Source organism: Zingiber officinale, chromosome 1B, assembly GCF_018446385.1.
Source record: "Zingiber officinale cultivar Zhangliang chromosome 1B, Zo_v1.1, whole genome shotgun sequence".
NCBI classification, from domain to species: Eukaryota; Viridiplantae; Streptophyta; class Magnoliopsida; order Zingiberales; family Zingiberaceae; genus Zingiber; species Zingiber officinale.
This window is the reverse complement of record NC_055986.1, coordinates 65,668,156-65,679,007: the sequence shown is the minus strand read 5'-3', so window position 1 is coordinate 65,679,007 and position 10,852 is coordinate 65,668,156. Positions and strand designations below refer to the sequence as shown.

Here is a 10,852-nt window from a genome sequence, read left to right as displayed (position 1 = left end):
TTCATTGCGAGATTTTGGTTCCAAACTGGACAAAACTGTAATAATGTGAATGAAATGCTTACCAAGGGAAACAATTATGCTGCTTGTAAGAGCTAAACTGATTCTATGATATTACCTTTTCTGGATAGACTAAGTAGACAGATTCAGTGCCTTAAAAGTCATATGAAAAAATCACAGTATCAAGTGATAATGGAAGTGGCGAAGGGAGCAAACATCTTACTACCATATGTAAGAACGTATGAAGGAAAGCTAGATATAAAAGTAATGGTCACAAGCATTAGTAACATCGAGTGACCAAGGCAAGTCAACTTTTGCACAAGAGATGCAATTTTTCAGGAGGTCACAATCTGGAAAATGACATTTAGAGAAAAATTAAGTACCTTTTTGCCAATCATTCGCCCACCAGCACTATGAGCAAAGTATATATTGTAAAAGTGGCAGATGAAAGCTTGAGGATCCTTTTGAGATAGCTCCTCGAGATACTGGGAATAAGAAACACCAGGAGAAGAAGGCTCGGGAATGGTATGCCCTTGGTCCTTGAACCATTTTAGATCTTTAGCTAATTTTTCAAACCTTTCCAAGCTAGTACTCCTGAACTCAGCATCTACAATACAATGGTTATGTATATACTGAACTATGTTCCAAATACATAACACTAGTAAATTGCCACAATTTGCCTGTTCCTATAAATAAAATCAAATTTTCTTTAAAATATCATAGATAGTAGTTTATCTTATTATTTCATCATTAGATCCAAAAAGCAGCTACCATGCAAGCACAAGCGTGTTACTGATAGAAACTAACAAAACCAGACTATCTGTAACGCCCGCCCTTCTTACCCAACCCAAAGGCGGCGTTACGTTCTTATTACTACTTACGTACATGTTTTACTATAACAGCGGAAGAATAAAAAAATTTAAACCATTCATTTTATTTAAATAAGCATGATATCACAGATTAAATATGCATATATTGATTCTATAACTAATCATATTAATCTGTCCGAATCGTTCTTTGCCGAGCCACCACCACACACATCATTATCCGCTCCTCCTGTTGCTCCTCTAGTTCATCCAGTTCTTTTATCTGCGGTACAAGGAAAGTAAGCTGTGAGCACTCATGGCTCAGTAAGTTCCTTTCCTACTCACTAAAACCGAAAATCATCGTATATTAACATCATGCGTAATATCATAAGCATACAACGTACAAAGGTATCGTATTCATATCATCATGGCATCATATCAAATCATTAGCTAATTCAAGCACATATGCAGGCAATGCATCATGAATTTGAAAAACTTATACTTGTAAGTACTTGAAATTAATATCATCATCATTTGGGATCCCGGTTTGTACCACATACATCATACGTAGGTCCAAGGTAGCAAGTCTTGAACCCTACCATACATACATACTAGGCCCGAGTCTTACTCCATCGACCTAGGGCATCAGAAGCCCATTACTGACGAGGCCCGAGTCTTATTCCATCGACCCCGGGGCGTTTACGGAGCCCACCCTTGGTACAAACCATACAAAGTAATTTATCATGCATAACTATCATATCATATCCCTAACAATCTTTCATGCATTTCATTTTTCATTCTTCTCATTATGTATAGCATTTCATACGCTATCACATATCATGGCATTCACATAATTTCATTCTTCTCATTATGTATAGCATTTCATATGCTATCACATATCATGGCATTTACATATATGTATAGCATTTCATATGCTATCACATATCATGGCATTTACATAAATTTCATTCTTCTTATTATGTATAGCATTTCATATGCTATCACATATCATGGCATTTACATAAATTTCATTGCATAACATTTCCTAGGTTTCTTTCTTTCCCTTTTTTTTTCTTTTATTTCCTTCACATGGCCGAAACCTACCATTCTTTAGCTAGGTTTTTAAGTAGTCTAAAGCATGAAAACCTAAGTGAGTTTCATGGTAAAATTTACTAAGAAATAAACATATAAATTTAGTTCATGAACAACTTGGCCGAAACATACAAATCTTTTAACATCTTTGTATCCTACCTCATGAGCATGTTTATTTAAATTTAAGGGTATTCCTAACCCTAAACCCCTTCTTGGCCGAAACATATAGGTGGGTTTCCTTTTAGTTCAAACATCTTCTAAGCAAGAAAACTAATTACATGGTCCCTAACATTTCATAGGAAGAACCTTGTACTAGTTGAGTAAAACAATGAATTTCTCTAGCCTCTTAAAAATATTTTTGGCCGAAATTCTAGGGTTAAGTGCTCCTCTTATCAAGCATCATATAGGTATAAAAACATGAAGAAGAATCCTTTTCCATGGCATAGAAAATCTATCATTTAGTGAAGACTAGTTAAACATCACTAGATTTCGAAAGCTCTTCTTAACCGAATTTTTCTCATACTTGTTTCTAGGTTTTAAAATCCTCATAAAATCATAAAAACATGTAAAAAGCCTTGTACCACAGGTGAGGGGAAGCTTACCTTCTTCGCTTAAGTTTCCTAGAATTGAGAACTTGCTTGGACCTTTCTTCTTGCTTGCTAGGTTCGGCACCAATGGAGGGAAAGGAGTGGCTAGGTCTTTTGGTGGAGAGGGGAGGAAGAAGAAGCTTCTTCCTCTTGTGTTGCTCGGCAACAACAAGGAAGAAAGAAGAGGGAGGGAGTGAGGAGGAAGAGGAGCTTCCTTCCTCTTGTGTTGCTTGGCAACAAGAAGAAGAGGAGAGGGAGAGGGGTCTCGGCACAAGAGGGAGGAGGAGAGGGAGAGGAGTGGAGGATGAATTTGAAGTCACCCCTCCATGCCTATTTATACTAAAATGAGGGGAGGAAATTTGACTTGATTCATCCTCCCCATTTATTCCTCTTCTTTATGATAGGAATATTCTAGAGATATGCCTTGTGAGTTCTCTCTTAATCTCTCTCTTTTCTCTCCTTTAATAAAATTTTCTATCTCTCCTCTTACAATATCCTCTCTTATCCCACTTGGTTAATACATGCATGCATCCACAAGAGAACCAAGGTTCAAAACTTGGTTATGTATATTTTTATTTCTTTTTACTTCCTTTTTCTTTTAAGTAAAAAGAATCCTTTCTTATTCTTAACTACTTAATCCTTTCTCTCCTTATCAATAATTCTCCTATCCCCTTTGGTATCCTATACATGTTCCCTACAAGAGATCCAAGGTTCAATCTCTCTTCTAACATTTTATTTTCTTTTACACTTAATAATTCATATATATTATGCATTATGCATAAATATTTCATACATGTACATATTATCTCTTATTTCTTTCTTTTGTCCACATTAATTCCATACATTTTAAATCATGCTTAGATGATTATATTCTCAACTTTATTTTTCTTTCATAAAGTTTTAATCATCTAAATCCATCTTAATATTTAACATAGAGTATTTACATCCTCTTTTCATTCGTACTCCCATTACCCTTCTAGGCTTTCTAGGGGTGTTACACTATCAGTTAGAAAGCAACAAATGCCCTGTTTTATTCCAATTTCCTATCCTTATTTTGCAACTACTTGTAGCATCCATCAACTACTAAATTTTAACATAATATAATTTGCAGGCGACGCAACCACAAGAGGTCACCCACTGCCTTCATTTGGTTTAGATTGGGATGGATTTTTTTGATAGTCCATACGGCTGAATTAATAAAAGAAAATTCAACAGATACATACAAACTTTATCCTATGTAGAAGTGTAGCTGAACCTTTCTTGTTGAGCCAAAGGATTTATAAAAATGATGACTTGTATACTTGAAGAAAAATCTATGCAGCAGTAAATATAACAGCTTTGAACGGTCAACGAAAACTTTAGCTGATGATGTTCAATTATTATATCTCAAAAGCTAAATTTGTCTGATTTCCCAATTGAATAAATCGCTTATCAGAGTTTGTGCTTTCTGTCCTCGATTAAACGTAAAAAGGTTAACAAGTAGAGACAACTAAGGACTTCACCAAAGATGGAAAACAAAACTTACACCAGGGATAGGCGGCCTTCTGGATGATCGTTTCGAGGGTATCATAAACGATCTTGCTGTCGACTAGAAAACAGAGGTAGCCCTCGATGGACGGTTCCCACTTAGCGACGGGCGGCGATTTAGACTCCTTCTCGCCTTCCTTCGCCTGATCCTTGGTGTGCAGCCTCATAGCAACGGTCATCATCTCGTCAACGAACGAGCGGTCCCGGGAGGCCTGCCGCTTCTTCGGCATCTCTGCGGTGGTCGCCGTGATGACCATGGTGCACAGGGGCTTCCGGTAGGAGGCGTCTCTCCGGTGACGGTGAGGGAGGGTGAAACGAACCGGACCAGAAAGGGAGGCAGGGATGAGGCGTGCTCGAGCACAGAAAGCTTGGGATTGGGAGATAGGAAGTGTGGAGGAGGCCATACTTATGCTTCTGCCGCTACTCTTCCTCCTCCTGTCCCAGGCTGCTGTTATAGCTACGGGGCAGCAGCAGCAGCAGTGGTGCCAAGAAGCTTGTGCTCCCTTCTCTTGCGGTCTGTTCCATGACATTAGCCACCCATTTCGTCGAACAACTGATCCGCCTCAGTGCGGGGATCAGATGTACGAGCTCACCTGCGACGGCGACAAAGCCACCATCTCCATTGGCTCCACACACTACTTGATCACTCAGCTATCTTACAAAAGCGGCACGATCCGCTTGGTGGATCTGAAGTTTGCGAGCGGAAGCTGTGGCCTCCCTTCCCAATCTTTGTCACCCTCCGATCTTTCAAGCTCTGGCTTCGACCATTACCAAAATGGTTGTTGGGCAAGTTTCATGAGTTGTAGGAGAAGAATCGAGGCCCAGAGTTTGTATCAACTTGTTCCTTGCTTGAGCAACAAAAACAATACTTTTGTCTATGTCATTGTTGCAGATAAAGGAAATAGTTTGTCGTACCTTTATCCATCATGTCATTTTGTGTCGATGATTCCAGCGGCAGAAGTGAGGAGGCACTAGTGGGGAGGCAGCGAAGATGGATGAAAGTCGAGGTGGCGAGGAGGAGGCACTGGTGAGAAGGAGGCAACAAAGATGGCTGAAAGTTGAGGCGACGAGAAGGAGGCGGTGAAGATGAAAGTAGAGGCCGCGAGGAGGAGGTGGCGAGGCCGAAAGTTGAGGTGACGAAGAGGGTGGCGAGGAAGGAGGCAGCGAAGAGGGTGGTGAGGAGGGAGGCGGTGAAGAGGGAGGCAGCGAAGAGGGCGGCGAGGAGGGAGGCGGCGAAGTAGGAGGTGAAGAGGGTGGTGAGGAGGGAGGCGGCGAAGAGAGTGGTGAGGAGGAGGCGGCGAAGAGTAGGGTTTTGGGAAAGAGACAGAAAAAAAACAAGGCGTAAACAACACTGACAGAAAAATGACGAAGGAGAAAAAGTAGCGAAAGAAAAAACAATCGCATTCAACAACATTTAATAGACAACGGTTTTTAAAAACCGTTGTCGTAATTCCAAAAAAGCTCACATAGACAACAGTTTTAAAAAAACTATTGTCGTACCCTTTAAAAACCGTTGTCGTATCCCCAAAAAAATATAAATAGACAACAGTTTTTAAAAACCGTTGTCATAGGTCAAAAAAATTACTAAAAGACAACAGTTTTTGTTAAAACCGTTGTTAAAAGGCAAAAAGACAACGGTTTGGTATAAAACCGTTGTCGTTTGAGTGTTGTTGAATGACATTTTTCTTGTAGTGTAGGGTCAACAGCTTCTTCAAGCTCCTCCCTTTGACCGCCATGTGTTGCTCGCACCCTCCTCGTCGTTCCTTCTCGAGTGGACCTTCCACCGCTCTACTTTTGTACATTACAAATATGAAACTTGAGTTACATTCGAGTCTAAAACTATTTTACAACAGGAATATAAAAGGAGAGGTACGACGCGCAGGTCGCATATAACAAATACAACACACAAAAATGGCACGCAGGCCATATTATGAATTACAACACACTTTGTCTAATCAAATTGGGTTTTTGGGCCATGACCATCACAAAATTATATATAATTCTAAATTATGTATTTTACATAAATTTCTGTAATTTTACTACTATTTTTATAATTTTATGAGTTACAATTTCCCGGCGGTCCTGTTTAGCGATTTTCGGGCACGATTGCGAGACAATGCCCCTTCTTGTGAAATGAGTATCACGAGTGTCCTACTACGATCTAACAGCGCCTTAAGCCGCTGTCCCAAAATAATTTGGGCGAGAACTTGCCGTTTCAGAAAATTTTTCTCAGTAGTCGAAGCCTACAAGTGTCCTAGCACTCGTTGCTTTGCCTCTACGAGAAAAATACTCATAAAAATCATAAAAATAGTAAACTTACAGAAACTTACATATCTGTAATTTTTCATAAAAATTAAAATAAAAACAAGTATATGCTTCGCATGTGGCTCTGATACAATTGTTAGAACTTTCGAGCCGCAAAAACCACTTTTTGCGTTGTAGAAACCCCGAAGTTCTTAGCCATTGGATCCGTGCGAAGATAAAATTTTTCATGTACTTAGTTTTTCTACTTTAGATCTACATGACAAAGGATATACCTTTGAAGCGAAGCCCTTCGCAAATCTCGCTCATCCAAGGTTCTACGGATCTCGAGTGTGTTCAAGCGGACACACCTCTAGAAGTATCCACACGAACAAGAGATGGAGAGAACAAATTAAGAGTGTGCTAGCACCCTTAGAAGTCACGGCAAGGATAAGAGGGCGAGGGAAGAAGAGAGGAGGAGGAAGATCACTTGAATGAGCACACCAAAAAATAATTATTCACACACTTGTAACTCCTCTCCTCTTTAAGTGGCCGACCACTCATGGAAGACCAAGAGTCATGGCTCTTGGTTTTCCTCATGAGGTGGCACAAACTTGAGCTAGCTTTTATGATGTGGAACACCATCATTGGCCAACCCCATGCCATGTCATAAATGAGGTGGCAAATGGTCAAGTCAAACTTGACCCTTCATCTTCCCTCTCAAGTCAAGTCAAACTTGACCTCTTATCTCCCATGGTTGAACAAATACAACCTTTGATTCAAGTCAATTTTGATTTAATGAATCTCTATTCATTGAATTAAATTGACTCAATGAATCATAATCTAAATTAGACTCATTTGACACATGAATCAAATTGAGTCCAACTCAATTAGTTTAATATGGATTACTCTTAATCCAATTTGGTTCATCACATGAATCTAATCCTCTAGGTTTATCAAATGAACCTAATCTCCATCTAATTGCCCTTTGTGTGTGACCCTATAGGCTCTTGTAATGTTGGCAATGTTTCTAAACCCATTTAGAAACATAAGTAATGAGCGGGATCTAGCAACACATCATTACTACCCAAGTTACAAGAATGTTGAGATCCAACATCACCTTGTGACTACTAATTGTGACTTCTTCTTCGAAAGTTGAGCATCTCTCAACTTCGAAGTCCTCTTCCTCTTGATCTTGATCCAATGAGTCGTCCTCTTTGGATCCTTCTTGATTTGGTGTAGTGGAGGGGATCTCATGGATCTTTGCCAATTTGCTCCAAAGCTCCTTGGCATCTTTAAATTCTCCCACTTGCTTCAAGATGTTGCTAGGCAATAGATTGACCAATAGTTTGGTCACTTTATCATTGGCCTCACACCTTTGGATTTTCTCTTGGCTCCACTTGTTCCTTTTGATAATTTTGCCCTTTGAATCTTTTGGAGCTTCAAAGCTTTCCATTAGAGCAAACCATTGCTCTATCTCCATCATAAGAAAATTTTTTATCTTTGATTTCCAAGAATTGAAGTTCATTGATATGAATGGTGGAGGAACCCTTGTGTTAAATCCAAGTTCATTTTGGAATTCCATTTGAAGTTGAGCTTCTGATGAAGTCTTCGACTTGTTGAAATTTGCTTCAACTTCTTCTCCCTCTAGCTCGTTGCACCTTCCGGCGATGATACCGGTGAAGAGTGACCTCACTCTGATACCACTTGTTAGGGTCGATTTGTAGCTAGAGGGGGATGAATAGCTCGTTGTGCTTCATTGCCTTGCTTTGATGATGATGATATGCAGCGAAAATAAACACAAAGCACACTCACAACACTAACACTAGGATTTACTTGGTATCCACCTCAAGAAGAGGTAACTAATCCAAGGATCCGGCCCTCACTCACTCATCCACTAATAAAACACTCATTCTCAGTAACTATCAAAGGCGGAGAAGCCTTGTACAACCTCTCAATACAAGAAGAAAGAAAAACAAGCTTATACAATACAAATCTTACCAGATTTACAAAACCCTAACTTGCTTCTCCTTATGTGGAAATATCTCTTAACCTTGGAAGTGCAGCAACACTTTACTCCAAGAAGCTTCAAGATCTGGTGTGAACCTGTGAGAAATCGTCGCAAGAAGTGGGGAGGAAGAGATGCAGAGGAAGACGCTCGACAACAGCATTATCCTGCGCAGCGGTCGTCTCCCAATCAATCGACTGATTGATTGGGGAAGTTGAATCGATCGGCTAATCGATTCAACCTTCTTTTATTCTCTCGCATTTGCACGAGAAAACTTGCCCCAATCGATTGATCAATCGATTGGGGAGCCCAATCGATCGGCCGATAATTGGGGAGGATTCTGTGCTCATGATTTCACTTACCAATCGATTGATTGAGCTAGCCTTCTTCACAACACACCTTCGATCGATCGGCTGATCGATTGAACCATAGTTCAATCGATTGGTTGATCGATTGACTTCCCTTTGACTTACTTAACTCAATTCTAAGGTCCCCAATTCCATCATCCGGTCAACCATGACCTATTGGAACTCCTCATGCCTAACAGTCGGTCAACCTTGACCTGCTGGGACTTCTTCACCAAGTGTCTGATCAATTCTTTGACCCACTTGGACTTTTCTCCTCATGTCAAGTGTCCAGTCAACCTTTACCCACTTGGACTTGTCATCTTGTGCCAAGTGTCTGGTCGTCCATGACCCACTTGGACTTCCACCAAATGTCTGATCACCTTGGCCCATCTAAATTTCCTCGTGTCAAGTATCCGGTCAATCCTTTGACCTACTTGGGCTTCCCAACACCAAGTGTACGGTCAACCTTGACCCACCTACATTTTCACGCGCCTGGTTTTACTCACCAGGTCTTTCCATCTCCCTAACTTCACTCACTAGGACTTTCCTTCTGCCTAGCTTCACTCACTAGGGCTTTCCATCTGCCTGGCTTCACTCACTAGGACTTTCACCTAGCTTCACTCACTAGGATTTTCACCTATCTTCAGTCACCAGGATTTTCTCACTGTCCGGCTTCACTCACTGAGACTTTCACCTGCCTAGCTTCACTCACTAGGTCTTTCACCTGGCTTCACTCATCAGGATTTTCCAACTGCTAAGCTTCAGTCACTAGGTCTTTCACCTGGCTTCACTCACCTGGATTTTCCAACTGTCTAGCTTAACTCACTAGGTCTTTCACCTGACTTCACTCACCGAGATTTTCCCTTGCCTAACTTCTAGTTAAGACTTTCCAGTCAAGTATCTGGTCAACCTTGACCTACTTAACTCTTCTTCACATCAAACTGGTCAGTCCTTGACCAAAGGGGAATTGTATCAACAATCTCTCCAATTGAACGATTGCATCTGCAATCTCTATGTATTGTCAAATATCGAAACCCAAATATCAAGACTCAAGCTTGAGTCAAATCAAGATTAGTCAACTAGGTCAACCTTGACCTAGGGATATTGTACCAACATGTATCTATCGACATTCGTGCCAACGCAGTATCACCCTTGATGAATTTCTAAAGAATCTTGTCCATGTAATGGGACTAACTAAGAATAAGTTTTGTCATTCTAAGAATTTTTATTCCTAGAATCACATTAGCTAGGCCCATGTTTTTCATGTCAAATCTTGAGTTTAACATATCTTTAGTGGATTTAATTATCTTATCATTACTCCCAATGATAAGTATGTCATCTACATAAAGGCACGAGATGACGTAGTCATTCTCTGTGGCTTTCATGTAGACACATTTATCACATTATTAATCTTAAATCCACATTCCTTTATGGCATTGTCAAATTTCTCATGTCATTGCTTTGGTGCTTGTTTCAAGCCATATAATGACTTCACCAATCTACAAAACTTATTTTTTTTTGTTCTGGCATAGAAAATCGCTCAGGTTGTTCGATGTAGATTTCCTCGTCTAAATCCCTGTTTAGAAAGGCTGTCTTTACATCCATCTGATGTATCTCCAACTTCCATAGAGTTGCAATAGCCAACAATACTCGAATAGAAGTTATTCTTGACACCGGAGAATATGTATCAAAGTAATCAAGGCATTCTCATTGACGGTATCCTTTAATTACCAATCTGGCCTTGTACTTATCAATTATGTCATCTGACTTCATTTTCTTCTTAAAAATCCACTTACACCCTAGTGGTTTACTTCCCGAAGGAAGATCCACAAGTTCCCAAGTGTGATTTTGCAAGATAGACTCCATCTCAAATGCAATTATCTCTCTCCAGTGAGATCTATCATGAGAGCCTACAACTTCTAAGTAACATTCAGTGCTCACTTTCCAACATGAAAGTGATAAAATCCGATCCATAGGATTTTTCTACCTGAGCTCTTTTGTTCCGTCTAAGCTCAACCTCCACTGGTTCCTCATCATCATATTCACCTTGTGTTTCATATGCCCACTTTGAGGAGCTAGCATCCTCTTGGGTCATATACGGAAACACATGCTTGAAGAACGAAGCATTTCTTGATTCTATTATCGAGTTCTTGTGTATCTCTGGTATTTGTGATTCATATACAACAAACTAATAAGCACTTCTGTTCTATGTATATCCAATAAATATGCAATAAATAGTCTTTGGTC

The 10,852-nt window shown here is 40.0% G+C and overlaps 2 protein-coding genes across 2 annotated transcripts; one reads left to right on the top strand and one right to left on the bottom strand.

Moving 5' to 3' along the window:
• Nucleotides 1-317: 317 nt before the first annotated feature.
• LOC121970063 (heme oxygenase 1, chloroplastic-like) lies at nt 318-4,415 on the bottom strand. Its single transcript, XM_042520509.1, has 2 exons — nt 4,008-4,415; nt 318-604 (listed from the first exon to the last, which is right to left on the bottom strand). The coding sequence occupies exons 1-2, from the start codon at nt 4,411-4,413 to the stop codon at nt 333-335; spliced, it is 678 nt and encodes a 225-aa protein (XP_042376443.1). The 5' UTR covers nt 4,414-4,415; the 3' UTR covers nt 318-332.
• Nucleotides 4,416-4,417: 2 nt separating this feature from the next.
• Nucleotides 4,418-4,984, top strand: LOC122038704 (putative RING-H2 finger protein ATL21A). The gene has a single exon (XM_042598594.1). It carries the CDS (start codon nt 4,418-4,420, stop codon nt 4,982-4,984), a length of 567 nt encoding a protein of 188 aa, XP_042454528.1.
• Nucleotides 4,985-10,852: the final 5,868 nt, after the last annotated feature.

What these genes read in the sequence shown, in the direction of transcription:
- LOC121970063 (XM_042520509.1), bottom strand. Translation starts at nt 4,413, where the DNA reads ATGGCCTCCTCCACACTTCCTATCTCCCAATCCCAAGCTTTCTGTGCT. An exon ending in GAAGGCCGCCTATCCCTGGT is followed by an intron (nt 605 to 4,007) that starts GTAAGTTTTGTT and finishes ATTGTATTGTAG; the next exon opens with ATGCTGAGTTCAGGAGTACT.
- LOC122038704 (XM_042598594.1), top strand. Translation starts at nt 4,418, where the DNA reads ATGCTTCTGCCGCTACTCTTCCTCCTCCTGTCCCAGGCTGCTGTTATA.